The 19,289-nt window shown below is 44.9% G+C and overlaps 1 protein-coding gene across 6 annotated transcripts in view; it reads right to left on the bottom strand.

Moving 5' to 3' along the window:
- The window catches only part of Iml1 (GATOR complex protein Iml1), a 68,449-nt gene that overhangs the window by 18,136 nt on the left and 31,024 nt on the right, over nucleotides 1-19,289 (bottom strand). For 5 of the 6 annotated variants that reach the window (XM_075685428.1, XM_075685430.1, XM_075685432.1 and 2 more), the window contains 13 exons: nucleotides 18,531-18,585; nucleotides 18,300-18,443; nucleotides 15,870-15,995; nucleotides 14,564-14,711; nucleotides 13,748-13,838; nucleotides 12,902-13,009; nucleotides 12,720-12,805; nucleotides 9,961-10,138; nucleotides 7,939-8,148; nucleotides 6,349-6,594; nucleotides 5,653-5,720; nucleotides 4,180-4,254; nucleotides 3,087-3,219 (listed from right to left, as the gene is read on the bottom strand). In XM_075685428.1, the coding sequence (XP_075541543.1) occupies nucleotides 3,087-3,219; nucleotides 4,180-4,254; nucleotides 5,653-5,720; nucleotides 6,349-6,594; nucleotides 7,939-8,148; nucleotides 9,961-10,138; nucleotides 12,720-12,805; nucleotides 12,902-13,009; nucleotides 13,748-13,838; nucleotides 14,564-14,711; nucleotides 15,870-15,995; nucleotides 18,300-18,443; nucleotides 18,531-18,585 (1,668 nt within the window). The remainder of the gene's footprint in view (nucleotides 1-3,086; nucleotides 3,220-4,179; nucleotides 4,255-5,652; nucleotides 5,721-6,348; nucleotides 6,595-7,938; nucleotides 8,149-9,960; nucleotides 10,139-12,719; nucleotides 12,806-12,901; nucleotides 13,010-13,747; nucleotides 13,839-14,563; nucleotides 14,712-15,869; nucleotides 15,996-18,299; nucleotides 18,444-18,530; nucleotides 18,586-19,289) is intronic. The other variant, XM_075685429.1, reaches the window with a different exon arrangement.

Here is a 19,289-nt window from a genome sequence, read left to right as displayed (position 1 = left end):
CTTAGCAGCAAGGGGCACGGGTTTGCAGACAGCGAGCGTGCAGTCTCGTTCCCCATTTTTTCTTCTTATTGCAGCGCCATTCCCAATTATGAGCTTATTGCTTGGCAACAAGTGCGATGAGTAACGACTGGCACAGGGTCAAATGTCTCCAAGTTTACGGACATTTTATGCGGTATGATAAGGCACAGGCTGGCGAGGGCAGCTAGTAGGAATTACTAAATTGCCCAAGTTAACATGTGCTAAATACACAGTTTTTTAGTATTACGGCTTACTAGTCTAGTTTTTTTAACACTGACAATGCAATTGCAATGTTCCATTACAACAAATTAACCCACCTTGGTAATAAATGCATGTGCATATCATTATTCAATATTCGATTCAATATTCAAAGCCAAGTATTCATATTCGATTATTATTTGAAAAGTTTGATGTTCACACACCCTAGTATTAAGGTAAACTGAGGACCCATGCAGCAAAGTAAATGGGCACAAATAAAATGAAATGAAATGAAAGTCTGCCGCATGGAACGGGGACGCCTGCAGTGAGAAAAAAAGACATTTTCATCTCGGACAGTTGCCTCTTTCAAAAATTGATGACCTCTTTGACTTTGGCTGCCACTGCTTCACTTTGAAATGTTGCAGTCACATGCAGCCATACTCGAGTGAAGGCACAGCAATAGAAAGAAATGCTTTTCCAGCAGCAACCGTGACAGCAGGAGGACTTAAGGTGAGTTGCATTTTTGCCTTATTCCCATTCACTGCCTTTGCTTTGCCTGCTGCTTCTATATATATATATATATATATATATATATATTAGCAAACATATATATTGCTACTTTCCTGAGTCTTCCTCAGTGTTTGATGGAAGCCCAATAAATTCAGTTTATTTGATCACTGTGTTTTGTCATGCACTCCATTTTCTTACATAGTTTGCGGGAATGCAAGTGCATTCCGATACTTTCAGAGCGGCCGCACAGTTATCACACAATGATCACATGCTCACTCACGGAAAGTAGCAGTGAGAGGGCGCATTGGGCCACTCCAGCTGCTTTCCGTGCCTGCCCGCGACACCGCAGCCAAGGCACCCCTTTCCCTGCTTTTCCCTTTCTTTGAACCGGGTAGACTCCCTCTCCGCCACTAGGGAAAAGCGCTATTCCCCCAATGTGTTTTTGTCTGTGGGCTCACAAGCTTGCAACTGGCCGCAACTCAACTCAGCCTCGCGGAAGCCACCGCACATCAACCCCCTGCAGCGCCCAGCCTTTGTGAGTGACCGACTGCCCCAGTGCCCTAGCATAGATCCACGCTAGGTGAGCTGAGACCTTATCAGCCTCTTATGTGTTTTTCCCATCGTGCATTTTTTGCTTCAGCTGTGCGGAACACTCCACTGCTGTGGCTTTGTTTGAATTTGTTTGTTGTTGCTTTTGTTGGTGTAACTACCGTATTTACACGATTGTAAGTCGACTCGAATGTAAGTCGACCCCCCCATATCGCTTGACCGGAAAAAAAAAAAAAAGTAGAGCATACCCGAGGGCGCATTCGATAACGAAAATTTATTAGTAGCTGACATGGTCACTCGACTACTCGTCTTCACTAGTGCTGCCATCGTCATCGTTGCTGCGGTCCCACAGCGCGCCGTGGTCCAGCGAAATTTCAAATTTGGCAAACGACCGCACCAGGACATCTTGCAGAACAGCAGCCCACGCCAAATGCACCCAACCACTCGCAGCCATCACGGAGGCTCTTTTGACAGGTCCGGTTAGCGTAATTTCGCAGTCTTCTGCCGCCAGCCACTCGTTGTACTCACGGCGGAGCAGAACCTTTAAATTAAGGCGAAGGTCCGGGCTTGTTTCATGACCACGTCGCACTTCAATGGCAGGGACCGATCACGCATTTCAGCGACGTACGCCGCAAGCTTAGCCTACAGCTCCGGAAAGCGTCCAGACTTCGGCACGTGGGAAATTTGTCACTTGCCGTCACAGGGTGAAAATTTCGCTTCGCTGCAGTCGCCACTCTCGCACCACCCATTTAGAAATATCGAACTGCGGCCCGCTGCGCAGTGATTTGTTTCTTCGGCGTAAAGGATGGCAGCCCCCTTGAACGCTGCTGTGAACGAGTGCCGAACAATTAGTGGGCCTGCAGCACTCATGACGACTGGGGAAGCATAGAAGTAGCACGTAGCCGGCAGTCAAGTGGAACGCGTCAAAAAGTTGGTCAAACCAATTCCAATACCTTTAAACAGAGAAAGAGAAACCCGCGAGCGGCGTCTGCTCTTCTATGAACTACCGATACCCCCCGCAAGCGCCGCCGTTCTGAGGGTGCCGCCGCAAATGGGAACAGCGGCGCTTCCATCAACTATCGACACACCCCCCCATAAGTGTTGCCAATTGGTGTTGCATGCACTGTAAGACTCTCAAAAATGTTGAAAAACCCTTCCGAAAAGCGAACAAACACGCGGGATAGCAAAAAGATATGGGTAGGGCCATAGAGCAAACATAAAATTGTAACTACGTTGTAGCTCTTGTTTGTATCGCTTTTTTTGGCGCGGCCATGTTTTGGTTTCGATTGTAAGTCGACCCCCCAACTTCAGACTTTCAAATTTTAAAAAAGGGGTCGACTTACAATCGTGTAAATACGGTAAGGTGAATAAACACCTTAAGTTAAAGACTCACCCTGTCCCCTTGGCCTGAACCCGCCGTGGTCGCAACTCACTACAGACCATGAGTTAGGGGTCAGAACCGCACCAGTAGAGCGACTCCTGCTCTACTGGTGCGGTGCAATCCAGAGAAGGGTCAGGTGTGCATGCATGAACTTGAGTAGTACCCCTATAAGCTAGCACTGCAACTCTTGCAGAAGCCCGAATGGGAAAACTTCACAAAACAAGGATCATGCTCACACTAAGCCTGCTGGTTATTATGGTGCCAAACAAATTCATGTGTTTGATATTCCTCTGCCACCTGGAGGAACCAGAAGCTAGACAACCGTGCATGGGGAGGTGTAGTAGTTAGCTAAGCTTCCTGTCCATATTTTACCATGCTCTAACCTACTAATGCTGGTGATGCTCACTTTATCAGAAAAGGGTGCTGTTACCTGAAGCAGTTGGATAGCGTCGTGGTCAGAGTGTATGCCTTCCACGTGGTCTCGAACCCATGCCGTAGCTTCGACACTAATGAAAGAATTCTGCGGAATGCCACCTTGCTTGGGCAGGAAGCAGATGCCATCACTACGTGCGCCAAAACAGAATGCTTGCATTAGGCCATACAGGTACAATTTCCCACAACTTGCAGTAAACAATGCTACTAAAACAACGTAAGCCAGGATTTCATCAAAGGGTCTATTCACAAGACTTATGTACTAAAACCCTGAAAGAAGTTTCCACAATATGATAAGCTTGTATTCTTGAAGAAGCTGTCAAGTAATGGGCAGTCAAAACATAGGTGGGAGTGCCCTATCATGGCAATTACGAACCACTGCTAGCTTTCTTGTGACAATATTGCTTTGTTTTTTATTGTTGCCTGACAGCCTTTCTGGCAGTACAGATAGGTTGACTTAAGCTCTCTCTTGCAAGGATTTCTTGCAAAAATATATACACTGATAGGTGAGCTGCAAGCACTTGAGGCAGCAAAATGTTCGTGCGTGCTTTCAACTAGTTGGGGGCCTTTCGTCAGCGATCATCCTTGCTTTGAAGTGTGGCTAAGCCCTCACAGGCACCCAGTGAGATATACAGAACAGCCCACTATAATTCTGCATGCTTAACCTTACTCGCCTCACTAGCCTAGACACTGCTATAGACTTTTTTTTTTTTTCACAGCCAATAGTAGAGCGGTTCTGCTGCAGACATCATGAAAATATTAACAATATCACTAGGCCATTTGTTAGATCACTAGCAGCAAAGGATAAGGTTGGCACTGTGACCAAAGGCCAAGTTTAGATGTTTGCTTGAACTGGTAGGCTGGATGAAAAGCCATGATGGTAGGCTGGATGAAAAGCCATGATGATTGTGACTAACAGTTCTAAACATTGCACTTGGCCTCAGAAATCAAATACTAATGCGCGAATTAGTTTCAGTTGTAGATTTCCTAATTTTAGCTTTACCAAAATGTGTCTGAAAGGTCAACGTAAATCAGCTGGTATACCAGTGTGCTTGAAACTTTAGAAGCAAAAGAAATGTGAGTATAGCTACCTGGGATTTTTCATCGCTTCCACAATTTCAGAAGGAGGCGTTATCACAGTCAAGCATTTCACTTCGACATGGGGTCTGAAATAGGAATGAATAAATGTAAATATAAGTGCTGTGCTATGTTACCAGTTTAAGGTACAATACAGTTTGTACTCAAGGCAATTGAGCCCTGAAGTATGAAACAGGCACTCCCCCCTTCTCTCTTCAGCCCCCCAAGAAACAGTCAGCCAGAAATAAGCCATAACATTAAGACACCAAGCATGTTTTTTTAGTTTATCAGCAAGGCCCAGTTACGCTTTTAAGATTGTATTACTGTTAGACTAGCACTCCATCATGCAGCAAGTGTGCATCATTTTGTCTTTCTACAAATTTGCTCAACAGCTTTGCTACTGGTTTGAACAAATTCCTGTACAAGTACCTACTAGGGTTCTTGGAACATAGAGACTTTGATAAGAGCGGATGTCTTGCAGCATAGGCACGCAATCTGATGCTACGAGAGGCACTGTGCTGGCTGCACGCAGAACTGCAAACTGCACCTATAAATACGTAGGCACATGCTCGGGCTGTAAGGAAGTTAAGCTTTTTCACAGCTTCTGGGCTCAAAAAGCTCCTCCAAGTAGCTGTCAACGTAAGTCACTACACGACCTGAAGAACTGGTAGCAGTGAACAAGTGGCGCCTGCCACTTGAAGAAATGGATATTTTACATGGTTGGTAACTGGCACTAATACATCTGTCATCTTCTGTGCCACTGTTCTCACTTTGACAGCCAACGTCAGACTCTCCAGTGTGCCTTGAATAGACTAGATGACAGGCCATTTACAGAAGCAAAGGTCTTGGGAGCCTGGCCTCACAGTTCACTATCCCAGAAAGCAGTTTGAGCACTTCTTCACTACCTGAAGGCAACAGACTTGAGTGCCTGACTATAGACATCCTACACCTTAGTGCATGTGAAAGTGCGATATAGACTCATGTTTTCTCTCTCTCTCTCTTTCACTTCCCATTCCCCTTCCACGTGTAGGGTAGCAAACTGGACTCAGCATGGTTGACCTCCTTGCCTTTCCTTCTTCCCTTCTCTCTCTCTCTTAAGCAGCCCAAAATTACAAGCACCTATTGTCTTTTCACAATCCCATCTGTGAAAAATAAGAAAAGCTAACTAGTGAGTCTACAGCATAATTCATTAATCTTCAATTCTGAATAGTAAGCACCGTCCTTTAGTTAGACAGCCTGCAGTTTTGAAAAGAAAAGGTCTTTGTTTACAGGTTTGCAAAAGTACAGTAGATTTCTTAATGCTTACATACAGAGCAAGCCAGCAGCTGTACTGTGATGCATTTCATCCTATGTGTCCGCATTTTAGGGACTCCTAACACATCTAACAAGTAGCATCCTAGCACAGCTAACACAAAGCTGAAACATGCAGAAACAGGAAAGACACGTGTGGAAGACAAGACAATGATTATAGAAAAAGAAAGGCGTACTTGTCATCCGAGCATTCTCCAGCAACTGACTCTGGCATGGCTTCCAGGGAGGAGTTGGACCCATCCTTCTGAAAGAATGTTCAACATTTCAAGGAGCATTCCAGAACCTTTGGGGAAAAAATCTGGACTCATTAATTATTTTTTTCAGTGGACAGAACATTATTTTTATAAGCAAGCACAAAGCGTTAGATAGGAAAGAATACAAATGAGAAATAATTACATAGCACGGAATTCAAAAAAATGAGAACGAATGCAAAGATAAAATGTCACAAGTGTTTGAAGAACTAAGTCATAAAGTCATCATAAGTTACAGAAAAGCAAAATGATATTGTAGCAGGTTATTCAAAGGAAATCCACAAGTCCCACCCCAAACAATGATAGCTGGCATGACAATTACAACTAGGACAATTATGGCATGATGATGATAATAACAGTGACGAGCACAATAAATATTACAATGGAACGACAGCATAATGAGAAAAATGGTGGCATAAAGATAAAAATAGCACAATAGTTAATGTCAGTAATCCGGAATCGAATTGTGGGTGGGAACAAACAGCCTTTTTTTTTTTTTCAGGGTGACTGCTTCTGCCATTGAAACATGACCATAGCCAACACAATGATCACATTGTACTACGGCATACTGCTAATCAAATTGGGGCATTTAGCTTGTGTGTGATGGAAAGTGAGCCTCACCTTGCTGTCAGAGTCCGTGGCTGGTGTCATCTTGCCACCGACAGGCATCACATCGGCACGGAGGTGGTCCGCGTGGAGGCTGCGTGGCCGGTCGTGAACGCGGTTGCTGAACACCCTGTCACGGAATACACCAGCTGCAATTGCAGACACAGGACCTGACTGTGGAGATGTTGTTAGCGGCGACCCCTGATGGCTGATGCTCAAACGCGTAGGGCCTCCTGAAGCTCGTACCCAGGCTCCAACAGACTGCAGTTCAGGAACAAAGAGTGAGATGAAAGGGAATTTAATAGGTCCGGCATAATTCAGTGGTGAGACACACAAGCAGCATGCAGCACATGTATTGAAGGACCAAGAGTTTATGCGGGTCAAATTACACTGCCCTAAATTTTATGCATTGTGGTTTCTACCCCAAGTTGAAAGGCATTGGGGTTGTGATAACAGGGGTAACTGCTTTAATTGGTGTGTTAAAATATTGTGTCTGCACTAATGTAACACCGTTTTCTTCATGATTACAAGCATTAGAAAGCATGTACTCATTGGAGGCTCATGCTGACAGAGGCCGCTCTATGCTCTTGTAACCAGACCTTTGGTCACTGTGAGTAAGCAGTATACTCTCATAGTGACACTTTTCCCTTAGACCACGGTCAGCCATGCTCCCTCAGTGACATGCCAGCAGTGCTTATTCTGCATTTTCACCTTTGCTTTTTGTGCTGCCCATTCGTACAGTGTTGCGTGTTACCGAAGACCAAGAAACCTGTATTCATAAACTTAGGGCAATACTGAGTTTCTTGGCATGCAACGCTCGGTACCCTTTTGGAGGCGGAGCACTTGCACAGCAGGGCACTAGATTAAATGAGGCAGCAGCTGACTTGGCCTTCCGACTTGCTAAGCCTGAGCCATTAGTGGACTGCACTCTGAAGAGTACAGGAGTCACCACACATTCTAGTTAAACTAGCTGCTACGGTTATATTATCTATGGCCAGCTAGCTGACATTCTAGTTAAACTTGCTGTTGTAGTTTCATTCTGCATGATTAGTTTGTATATTAATAAAAAATTAATTTTAGATATTCTGAGTCATTAACAGTCTCCATCATGTTTTCATAGTAAAATATTTTGCGCGCACAATTGACAAGGACACAGTGAAGGGGGGACACACGAGCGCTTAGAAATAAACTGCAGCAGAACTGATAGTTGGGTGAGTTGGTACGAATTCATAGTAAAATATTTTGCACGCACAATTGACAAGGACACAGTGAAGCGCTCGTGTGTCCCCCTTCACTGTGTCCTTGTCAATTGTGCGCGCAAAATATTTTACTATGAATTCGTACCAACTTGCCCAACTATCAGTTCTGCTCCATCATGTTTGTTATACTATTCACAGAAACGCGACACATATTAAAGAATGTGCCTTGGCCTTGCTCAAACTAAGTCTTACTGTGTTGAGACTAAACTGGCCTTGCAATGTGGCATCTTTGCTTCAGAGGAAGAAAAAGATGCAGCTCGCTGCAATCAAGAGCTATCCACTGTTCCAAGTTTGCAGAAGTGCACAGGTAATGTTGAGCAGAATGTCTGGATAAGATGCTGGTTACCTTCGAGCGCCTTGTATTGGCTGGCCACCGGATTCGATTCATGATTTCAAGGAACTTGACGAAGGCGTCCCGCTGAACTGCCTCGTCAGTGGCAGTAAAGTCTGGATAGATGTCGCACCGGCACTTGGCGTCCTTGCTATCGATGATCTTGCGTGTCGCTGCCTGAGAGCCGGGCAGCAACAGCATACGCAGTCGCCAATACTTAAGAGCCTGGAAGACAGGAAAGTGTGCCGACACTTAGCTGTACACACTGAGATGAAAGGAACAGGGAACGACCACTTGCAAAAGAAGCCTTCTGTGTCCAGTGAGAATGCTGGTTTTACACATCTCCACAAAAATACATAATGAATTCGCATGGACCATATTCTGGCTGAGAATAAGAGGAAGGTAATGTAATGTACAGAAAGGATTACTGGTAAGTGGCACAATCAGGACATCATTTCATGGGGTGTCTTTTGCCTACTAATGATCTGTTTGTAGTTGTTCCTCAGGGATTCATAATGTGACTAGGTGAGCCAGTTGATACATATACAGTAGAACCTCTCATAATAAAGTCACCCTCGACATGAAAATACTTTAATTACATTTAATATTCATTATGAGCATGATATTGACAAGAAACATATTTAGATTTACAATGTTGAGGTACAACTGTACTTAGGAGCAAATATTGCTAAAGTTGGGACACAGAACAAAAACACCACAGAACAGCACAGTGTCGTGTGTTCTTGTTCTGTGTCCTATGTCAGCACTGTTTTCTCCAAAAGAAAAGAAAAGAAGTTAATAAAGTTTCAGGACACTTTCTGAAACTGAAATGCCTCACTGGCTATGCCAGTGTAGGCAGCAGTCTGATGACATAAAAGAATGAAAGAAAAATGCAGAAAAGTGTGGCAGAGAATCTGAGAGAGTGATAAGACTAGAAAATGTGTAGTCATAGTCTAAGGCATGGCTGAAGCTGAACAGGGATAACTGGAGACTGCTGTGAGAGTGCTTCATCTTGCAACAGACTGAAACAGTCGAAGGACTCACAACAATGAAGAATCAAAAAAGGTTGTGAAACATAACAGTAAGCTGCAATAAAATTCTCTTCCCTGGCAAAGCATATAAACAGTCGTACAAAGAGTCATTGCAGGAACTGCAAGAGGAAGAATGATGTGATACCTGAGTCATGGTCTACGACATTCTTACACTGGGCACTAGGTAGCGAGTTCAACCTCTGGTCATGTCGGCCACATTCTGATCCAGGTTAAACAGAAAATGCTAACGTACTGAGATTTAAGTAAATGCTAAAGTCAAAGTTTTTCAACTACAGTATTCCTCACAGTCAAACCATGGCTTTGGGTATGCGGTGCATATTAGAAATACAAACCCATTGAAGAAATAGCATTTTCAGAACATTTCTAGACGATATAGGCAGATCTGTCACACATTAGAGACGAAGCCAACAACCATGTAACACATCATTATCCTATTAAAATGTTGCACTATTTAGTTCCACAAATACACATTCTTTCTCACTGCGTGTAACATGAAATTCCACAATCTACAAGAAAAGAGAGAGTTGCATGCAGCAATTTCATTGACAAATATGCATGCAAACAAATCACTACAGGGGACATAGAGCTGTGGTTACTCCTGTAGTTACGCCTCAGTATGTGGAAGAGCTACAAAGGTTGAGCAATGGTCTTACGCATCTCGACAGCCCGCTGTCGCTGGAGGACAATATTTTAGGCCCTTGGCAAGATGCTAAATCTAGTTTTCAGGCCATCTAGGTTTTACTTGACCTTTTAAAAGGTATGAGTCTGGACTGTAGGCTTTGAGTAAACCTAAGTGCATGTTATACGTTTTACTTCCTCCTTCTGTTGACATTGTCACCCATCATGCTCCTCTTTCTTCCTTCTTGCTTTCCCTTTTCCCCTTCAACATCAAAAGGTATATAAGAGGCATACAAAAGAATGAAGCCATCTGCTGTGATCCTCACATCCCCATCACTTGCAGCTGCAACTTCTCAGGCTTCCTCACCTCCTTGAGACCATACTCCCGCTCTCCACGAATGCAGATGTAGTGGTCAAGGTAGCTCCAATTGAATGTCTCAAGCTTCTCACTTGAGAAGATCACTCGGGAGATGTCATACAAGGTGCTTCCCGGTGGCTGAAAGTTGTACACGTACTGAATTGGCTGAACCTCTCGTGACGCATGCCTACCAGGAGCAGATGAGTCAGAGAAAAAGCAAGTCACACATTTAGGACATCTACTAGTTCACTAACTCATAAAATACTTCGAGTTCAAGGTGTGTCTCGCAAAGAAAACAGAAAACATGTGTTACGGATATCTGCTATTTTACAGAGGAATATGACACCTTAATTGCATTCAAGGTTTCAGGAAGTTAACAAAACGGACAAATTAACAATATTACAAGGCATTACATGTCACACTAAGGGTGCACTCACACTTACGAGTCGCAGAGGCCGTGCGACCGTCAGTCGCCTGCGACCAGGCAGTGGCTCGACAACATCAACGTTCACACTTGCAAGGGCTACCTCAGTGACCTGTGGGTCGCCTTCTCGTTCGAAACGAGAACTCTCAGGAAGGACGCCATTCGCGTGCTTGCGGGCGTTTCGTCTGCTGTGACCGCGTCTCGCACATTCGAGCTTGGTATGCTCTAGTCCCTTGCTGTTCGCAATGTACCACGACGACCTGAGCAAAGAGGAGGATGTTGTGGCGGTTTTGATATGCACCGTGGCCGTATAGGCACTTCAAGCGCCTAGGCAATGAAGGCGGCAGTGGTGGGTCTGCCCGTGCCTTCGTTCACGGGAAGTGGCCGAGCATGCTAGCTGAATACTTCCAGATCTACGAGCGCTATTGGGGGCAAGGACTTATGGAGTCGCTATCTGTCAGAAGTGCCTCCCTTGCGTAGTATGAGGGATCATGCAGCACGCTCCTCATAGGTTTCGCTTACGGCGCTCAATGAAAACACCACGCGGCAGCCCTCCTGGACATTTATGTAAGTACTCTCAAAACAAGGGAAGTTTTTGACTGTCAGTATTATAATCTTGGGCAAACTGAAAGCACATAATTGTTTACAGACGCTATCTCTTTACCGAATACGCACAGTGAACACCACTGTGCGCGGTCGCCGCGATGGAGTCTCCTGAACCGGCTTCTTGCATGAAAAGTAGGCAAACGCTGAGAGAAAACTATGTGAAATATGTTCTTATGGTGGGCTGTCTGTATAACTGAATCGAGCATAGCAGAATGAAGCCTCAATGCAGCGATTGCACGGGTTTGCAGCGACCGACTCCGAGTCTGCATGCATGTCCACGTACAATGTTTTGCTTTCGCTGTGAGCGCGTTTTCGCACCTTGCCGTGAGCTTTAGGCCACAGCATATGAGCATCTGACAGTAAACTGGCAACCATTGTTGCGTGGACGCTATCAGAACTGCTCAAAAATAATTTCGTTATAGAGACTTCGACGCCTACGGTGACTGTGATGTGCCATCGTGACGATTCAATCTTTTTTGGGGGGTTTTAAATTCTTAGGCATTTCAGTATTATTTCTCAAGTTGCGTCGCACTGTATGTTTATCGGTCTTCTCAGCGTGCGATTTCCCTCTGCTTCTTTTTCGTATGACATTTTCGTATGACATTAACTGGGCAGCGGGGCACGAGTGAGCTTCTCAGTACGCGTCTTCTGCTACTCATTGAACATCGCAGTCTCGCCGCCGTAGCAGAAATGTTCCTCACGTCTGTGCTTGCTGCATACCCGAGTTGCAGCCAATGGCTGTCTGCCAGTTCTAAGTTTCGCGAGCCAAGCTTCACGCAGCTCCTTGTCCTGCAGCTACATGTGAATAAGGCTGACACCGGGATCCGTTGCGTGCGTACGGCACTGTGGCACCAAGCAGGGGCCTACCATGCTGCATGCCTCCAAAGGCAGCCACTACCTATTATAGTACTTTCAAATGTTGTCAAGCAGACACCCAAGGCGGTAAAGCCTCACCACTTAATCAGAACCACAGCGCAGCTGGGACCTTAAACTTTCGTTTTCAGCTCGTTTCGGCGCTTCTGAAGCAGCCGACGCGGCCGCTGTGTCCACGTGATCCCTCATGCCACGTCACGCCGACGGTGGCGTCCGCTTTTTCCAGTGGTGGAGCTCGCCCCCAATTTCCTTATTCATTACAATAAACCACTTGCTCTAAAACTAATTCCGAGCAATGAAATTGCCTGAAAAATGTTGTTTCTTGCACCAAACAAGTCCTGCTCTTGCCAGTCTCTCAATATGAATTTCTCAAAAGTGCATGGCACTTACGAGATAAGCCGAATATCTTCCCAATCTCTTGCCATGCAAGTCTTTCTTCAATCTGTTCTTGAAATGTGGATGCCTCTTGTACAGAAATGGGTACTCATTCGCCACATTCAGAGGACCTCAGTGGAGTACTCCGTGTATTTCCTCTTCAAGCCAGTTTCGTTTTTGCCACTGGCAATGACAACCGGATGCACAGTTTGTGACTCGCAGTTGCAACGCTGGAAAATCGAGCAGCATGTGACTGGCCTGCGACCATCGCTTTTCAATGAATGCGACCATTTGTGACCAGAACGGTCACGCAACCTCTGCGACTCGCAAGTGTAAACGGGCCCTAAAGAGTTCAGACAAACTGTAGCTAAAAGTCAATCAGGTGACAAAAGAGCTATATTAGCAACTGGCAAAAAACTAGACAAAGAAGCTACTTCTTCATATTTCTGCCAATGTAGGAAACAAAAAGTGACGAATTCAGCTTCTGTACCGAGGTCTGTACTGGGTGACGGTTATCACCGGCCCACTTAACGATATTGTGTGGAAGATGCGGCCAATGCTCATCCGGCACTCCTCCTGCAAAAAGAGACGCCGAGATGAGCCCTTACTCAACAATGGAAATGACAAGACAAAGACTGCAAAAGTTGTGCGTGCACTGGCTTTCTTACTAACCTTTTCCTCGGTGACAGGTGCATGCCCCCTGAGAACACTGTGGCTGGACGTGTGTTGCGCGCCATTGACAGTGTGCTGGCTTTTAGGCAGCGAAATGATTTGAAAGCCCTGTGCAATGGCAAAAAGTTTGTCCATTTAAACATTACATGCGCAGGAGAGACAATGAATTAGGTAGGGGTTCATATAGTACAAAGACACTACAGGATAAGCTGGCATATTTTGTTTCATTATCTGACTGCTAATGACCTAGGCTTCTTTTTTTGTTGTTGCCTATTGAACATAATTGCAAGCAGTAGGTACATTCTCAAAATAAAAGTTTGGCTAGTTAAACAAGAATGGATTCTCATGCCTTTACCATGCAGCCGTGTTTCGTGATCATAAAGCCATTGAGCATTCAATGTTGATTCACTGAGGATTGGGCCTTTGAATCTTCAAATTGTAGAGCTTTAATTTTTAACTTTAGCTTGTTGCAAGACTCAGTTAACTGTAATTTACAACTGACAGAGCTGGTCACATGCTCAACGAAGGCGTTTAGCCGAGCCACTAGCTTTTATTTTTGGTAGAGTAGCGACTCCTCGCCAAGATAAATCTTTCACTGTGCAGCTTTCTGTAAAATAATAATAACAATAATAAAAAACATTAGGTTTTATTTGAAGCACAACTTATATAGGGATGGGATCTTCTATGCGAGAATCTGCCTCACATATTTCTGCATGAATAATTCGGTCTAACAAAATAAAGACTGAAATAGTAAATGAACAATCACCATTCTCCATTTGCTGTTGGCTCAAATGAACAATAAACATTAACGAAGATTTAACCCTGCCAATGTTCTGGGTGAAGTACCTGCTGCAAGCGTTGACAAATGAGCTCCTGGTAAACCTGATGTGTAGTCAGTGGTTTGTGGTGCTTGTAGTCCTCCTCTCCTCTATAGCACCTGAAATACCATGGTAACATGTAAAGTCTTATCAGTGGCTCACCATCAGAAAACTGCGTATGGCAGTGCACATTATGCATAATTTGAGCAAAGACGAGGAGGAAGGTAAAGAAAAATACATACATTTTGGGGTGCGCAAATATTCAACATTTGAAATACAGATCAAATTAGTCATAGCTACTCGATTTGTACTCTACCTGAGAATTCACTATTTAAAGTTTGTCAGTCTTGGATTTAGTGTGCCCTACTGCCCGTCCTTTCTGTGTTACCTACAACGATGCCCATCATCAAGTCGTCATTATCATGTCGCTTTCGGGAGGCTACCTGCTCATCCTTAGCTTCACCCTTACCATGGGGGGAAGAACTTTGCCCAACATAGGCACTTGGTTCTGCACTCATGTCCCCACAGTAATCTGCAGTTTGGTGCTGGGAACGCTAACCACTGTGGTATCACACAGCTTTGGCGCTTGGTAATTTGGGCAGGGTTTTTTCGGAGCAGGTGTGCATGCATTTAGGAGGCCTTGGTAGGCAACACTGTAGCACACAAGGATGATGTTGCATGCATTGTGACTAAGTTGTCCTGTGAGAAGACTGTGGTGCCTGCTGTGAGAACCTGCTGCTATCACAGTAGAAAAGCTCGGGAATGTATTCTGCTCACCTCTTTTATTAGCTCTTTCTATACTATCGTAGGGGAAAGTGCAAAGAAAGCTGTGTGATACACATACCTTATTTGGTTGATCTCCGAGTTGTGCTCTTCGGGCAGAAGGCTGTAGTCTGATACCACGTAGTCATATTGAAGGCTGTGCTTATCAGGGAAGAAGTCAGTAGTAATGGGCAGGCAGGCTGGTATCACCAGGCTCTTCCAGTCGACACCTGAGATACCACAAAAGGCCAGGATGTGTTTTGTTTACAGAAAAAAAGGTGGTTAGAGGAGATTTTGAGTTGACAGACATTCTAAACAACACACAAGTCTCGGGAAACACAAGCATTTATTTCAATCACTGAACTACTTGTTTCTTCATGCTTCCACAGTGGCAGGTCAATCATGACAATGCACTGCCTCTTGCTTGTGGCATTTCTCATACAGTCGGCCATGACATTAACCTAAAGAAGCCAAGAAGTGAATTTATTCGTCGATCTAAGGGTAGAAGTGGGAGGAGTATTCTTGTACCTTAAAATAAATATTTCTTTACCATCACTACATGACTTGTGCTTTCTTTTACTCTCAGGTTAAGCATATAGGCATTTTCTCTTTCTTTTATATGTAAAAATTTATATATCCTATTAAATGCTGAATGTATTCTCACCATCTATCGGGTACCTATTTTTGGAAAGCAATTTAAATAAGAACTTCACAAAAATTTGGAAATTTCTTTATTGCTCTAGGAAAAAGTTGATGCCTAGGATGCCCTCCAATATGTTAGCATTTTTTTCTTCCATCAATTTCAGCCCGCATTTCTTGCAGTACCCCTTTCTGGAGTGGAAGTAGGCAGTTATCACGTTGTTGAAATTACAATTTTTTAACCAACCAGGAGGACCACAGGTTACTGATGATCAGGGCTGGACAAAACCTCTTGCTTGTGACATTTGCCACAAAATGCATGATGCATGGTTAAAATGGCACAAATAGTTGAGAGGAAACTTTACTTGTTGTACATTACCAATTACAGTGTTTATTTCTTGCCCTTGTGTTATAGAGAAAGTGTCGTGCCACCTTTGAGTAAGCCATGCTCCTCAACATGACAGCCAGTCACATTTATCTGTAGTGCCATCAGTGTTCTTTGTTGCTTCGAATGACATATTGCATGCTATGCTAAGGTGCTATAGCTGTTAAAGAAGACACATGGTACAACATAAATTTTGATGAAATGTGTGATGCACTTCAACCATCAGAACCCGTTAAAATATGTTAGGCACCTGCTGCTCATCTTCAAAAAATATCGTACAATGGTCTCTTTGCATTAGCAGTCACCAAGCCAATAAAATACCAACACTGTTTAGCCATGACGTGCATCCCATTTTAGTGCGCACCTGTAGTTAGAGCTGGTGTCCACTCTTGTTCGCCAGTTGTGCCCCACAACCAGCTGTGCCCCGTCTTGGCAATGGGTGTCTCATTGCCAAGGGATGATGGAAACACTGCCCGTGGCCTCACATGGACTGCATTGAAGAGCACAAGGAAAATATAGGTTGTACAAGGAATAGCCAAAGCAAGAATATTGGGACTAAGTTTTATTTTAGAAAATGCTGTTTTAAACATTTTCTTCTGCCGCTCGCTTCAAATAAAATATGCTGTTCAGCAAAAGAACCCTCCTGTAGAGTATTTAATTCGTGCCAGAAGGCTACAAGCAGCTACAACACTTATTGATGCGAGAGCATCATATGGGCCACTGAGCAAAAATTACGTCACCCATCGTCTGTAGCAGCGAAATGGCACCTAAATCCCTATTCGCTGCAACGCCACGTCTTGAGCATGCCTTGATTGAGCAGAGTGGGCGAAAGGGAACACCTGCCACCGTGGTAGCGTGCCAGGTGTTGCGTGAGGGGAAAGGGAATCACCGCGATGACGTGTCATCCTCGCTCTCGCAAGTTGGCATGCGGTCCATATCTCCCTCTCTCATCCTCACTGGCTTAACTGCTGCGTGTGCATGCTGGCCATGGTGGCCGCTGCTGCTTCCTCGATTTCTCATTGCGTAGAACATTGGCGACGTGCGGCATTCACACTGCAGGCTGCTGCTATTGCTGCGAAGGATGAAAGCAAATGCGGAGTGCAGCAGAAGATCAAAGACGGTGATAGGAAAGAGAGCGCGAGGAGGAAGGTGGAGGAGGAGGGTGCAGCGGAACAATGAGGCAGAAAGTGGAGGACGTATGGCGAAAGCGCAAGAAGAAAAGCATGGTGCTGTGCAAGACGGCTTTGCGACAATGATGGCTACGAAATGACTCAAAGCGCTGAAACACGATGGAAACAAAGCGCTGCACAAGCGAAGGTCTGTCTGCAGCTTCTGCTGTGTATCGCGGCCATGTGTTACCCACGTGCCGCCTCTCATGATCTCCCAATTAGCGAGGCAGTCACGCCACATTTCGCTTCGTTTACAATGTGCCACACAAGACAGACTACCTGCACCAGCCAATATAGCGTGAAATGACAACATGCTACAGCTAAGCTCAAATTTCGCATTAGGGAGCATCGTAATCATTGGTGAATATCTTATTCTTACTATAAGTATTTATGGAAACCCTCTGTATTCACAAATAAACAAGAAAACAAGAAAGGTTGCTTTGCAGCGCTAAAAGGTCATTCACAGATGCGCAGGCGAGGAGGCAGCATAGGATGGATGCACCCATCGGAGGGTAGTTAGTGGGCTGGCCAAACACGAAACTTTTATGTGCTCGACAATTGGCTGAAAGAGATGTGACCCAGATGGACTGAAGGTGTTATAAGCCACAGAACCAACGGAAAGGGAGAGATGTTCACAGACATTCTTTTTGCCACGAGCCGCAGAGTACGACTTGTTGCCGGCCGGCAATGACTTTTTACTGTTATTTTACTTGTTTATAAGTTCTGCACATAATGTAAATAAACCTTCAGTTCTCAAAATCCACCTCAACGTCTGCCAACTCCCGCACTCAACGGCAAGATCTAAAAATCCATACCCGAGACTGTTTCCGTTACACTCAATTTCCCTTAGACTCTCAGACGATATCCATTATACTCTCACCACTGGTCTCACCGTGGAATTGCAAGCAGAGGTGTGTGTACTAAGTAATATAAAGCGGCTGGACTGTGAATGAATGAATGAAGTCTGGGGTTTTACGTGCCAAAACAATGGTTTGATTATGAGGCACGCTGTAGTGGGGGACTCTGGACTAATTTTGACCCCCAAGGGATCATTAATATGCCCCCAAGGCACGGGACAAGGGTGTTTTTGCATTTTGCCCCTATAGAAATGTGGCTGAGGTGGCTGGGATTTGATCCCGAGACCTCGTGCTTAGCAGCGCAACACCATAGCTGCTAAGCCACTGCGATGGGTGGTTGGGCTGCGATGTACACCTGCTTGCAGTAGTGAAATATCGCAAAGGAAGGAACATGCAAATCATCATCATCAGGCTATTTATGTCCACTGCAGGATGAAGGCCTCTCCGGGGATCTTCAATGATCCCTGTATTGTGCTAGCTGGCTCCATCTTATGCCTGCAAATCTCCCAATTCCATCAAACCACCCCAGTTCTCTACCATCCCCAACTGCGTTTCCCTTCACTTGGCATCCATTCTGTAGCCCTAGTAGACCACTGGTGATCTGCCTTACGCATTAGATGCCCTGTCCAACTGCATTTCTTCCTCTTAGCGTCAACTTACTAGAGCATTTGCAGCATGCCAATGCTGCAGTCCAAAAAGCAGGTACATTCCAACACTGTGAAAATATTTTGCAATGCCAGAATACTTTAGGCATGAGAGAGAACAGACCTTCTTTAGCAGCCTTCTTGTGTGGAACGTCCATCGCAGGTTTTTCCTGGTGTGCAGAGAGCTCATGATTTTGAACCATCATCCGGCTCGAACTGTGTGGTATGGCCTGGTAGTGGTGCTGTTGCATGAAAATTCCAGTTGGTCCTGAAGAGAAGCAACATAAAGGACACTGAAATTCCGAAGTGACAGGTCTGAATGAAGGAACCGAACACTGAGGGAAAAAAGCTGTACCCAATGGGAACACGTGCGTCCACCGACGGCGGTTCGACGTCAGCTTGATTGTCACCTACAGAAAAAAAATTTTAAAATAAAACGCAAGAACAGAACCCAAACATTCTCATATGCAGCAATTTAAGTAAAGCAAGTACTGTGCAGTAATTAGCAACGTGTGCAAATATTAGAAATATTTTTTCAAATGTAACACAAATCCCTTTATTTTACAGCGAAGGTTTATATGGCTAGCCGACTCGTTCGTCTGTCTGTCCATCTGTCTGTCGGTTGCCTGTACGCCTAGAACTCCTCCAGCACAACTCTATGCACATGCACAAAAAGAAAGAGAGGCGCGCGATTAGCCAACACCACCTAAATACCAAAGGACTGTTTACTCCAATCCACGACGTCATGCTACCTGGCCCGAAATTTTCATTGACAAGACTGACATGATGAAAGCGGTGACATCAAAATAACTTTGCCTACTCGGGAGCATCCCCATGAGATTCTATGGCAGTCGGGCCAGGTAACATGACATCATGGATCGGAGTGAAAAGGCCTTGTGTTATCTAGGTGGTGTAGGACTAGCTGTGCCAGTAGTGACATCGTTGCTCTCTGTCACAGCCAAGCATGCGCAGCAGTTTCTCTCCGGCTCTGAAATGGGTAGGCCACATGTCATACACACACCGCACATCAGCAACACCACAAGACAGTACTGACAGCATATGCTGTGACACATGCATAAAGGGGTCGGATGCTCGCTGTCGGAACATGAGGTAT

This window comes from Dermacentor variabilis, chromosome 3, assembly GCF_050947875.1.
Source record: "Dermacentor variabilis isolate Ectoservices chromosome 3, ASM5094787v1, whole genome shotgun sequence".
NCBI classification, from domain to species: domain Eukaryota; kingdom Metazoa; phylum Arthropoda; class Arachnida; order Ixodida; family Ixodidae; genus Dermacentor; species Dermacentor variabilis.
The sequence above is the reverse complement of the archived record's forward strand: the minus strand, read 5'-3'. Positions and strand labels throughout refer to the sequence as shown.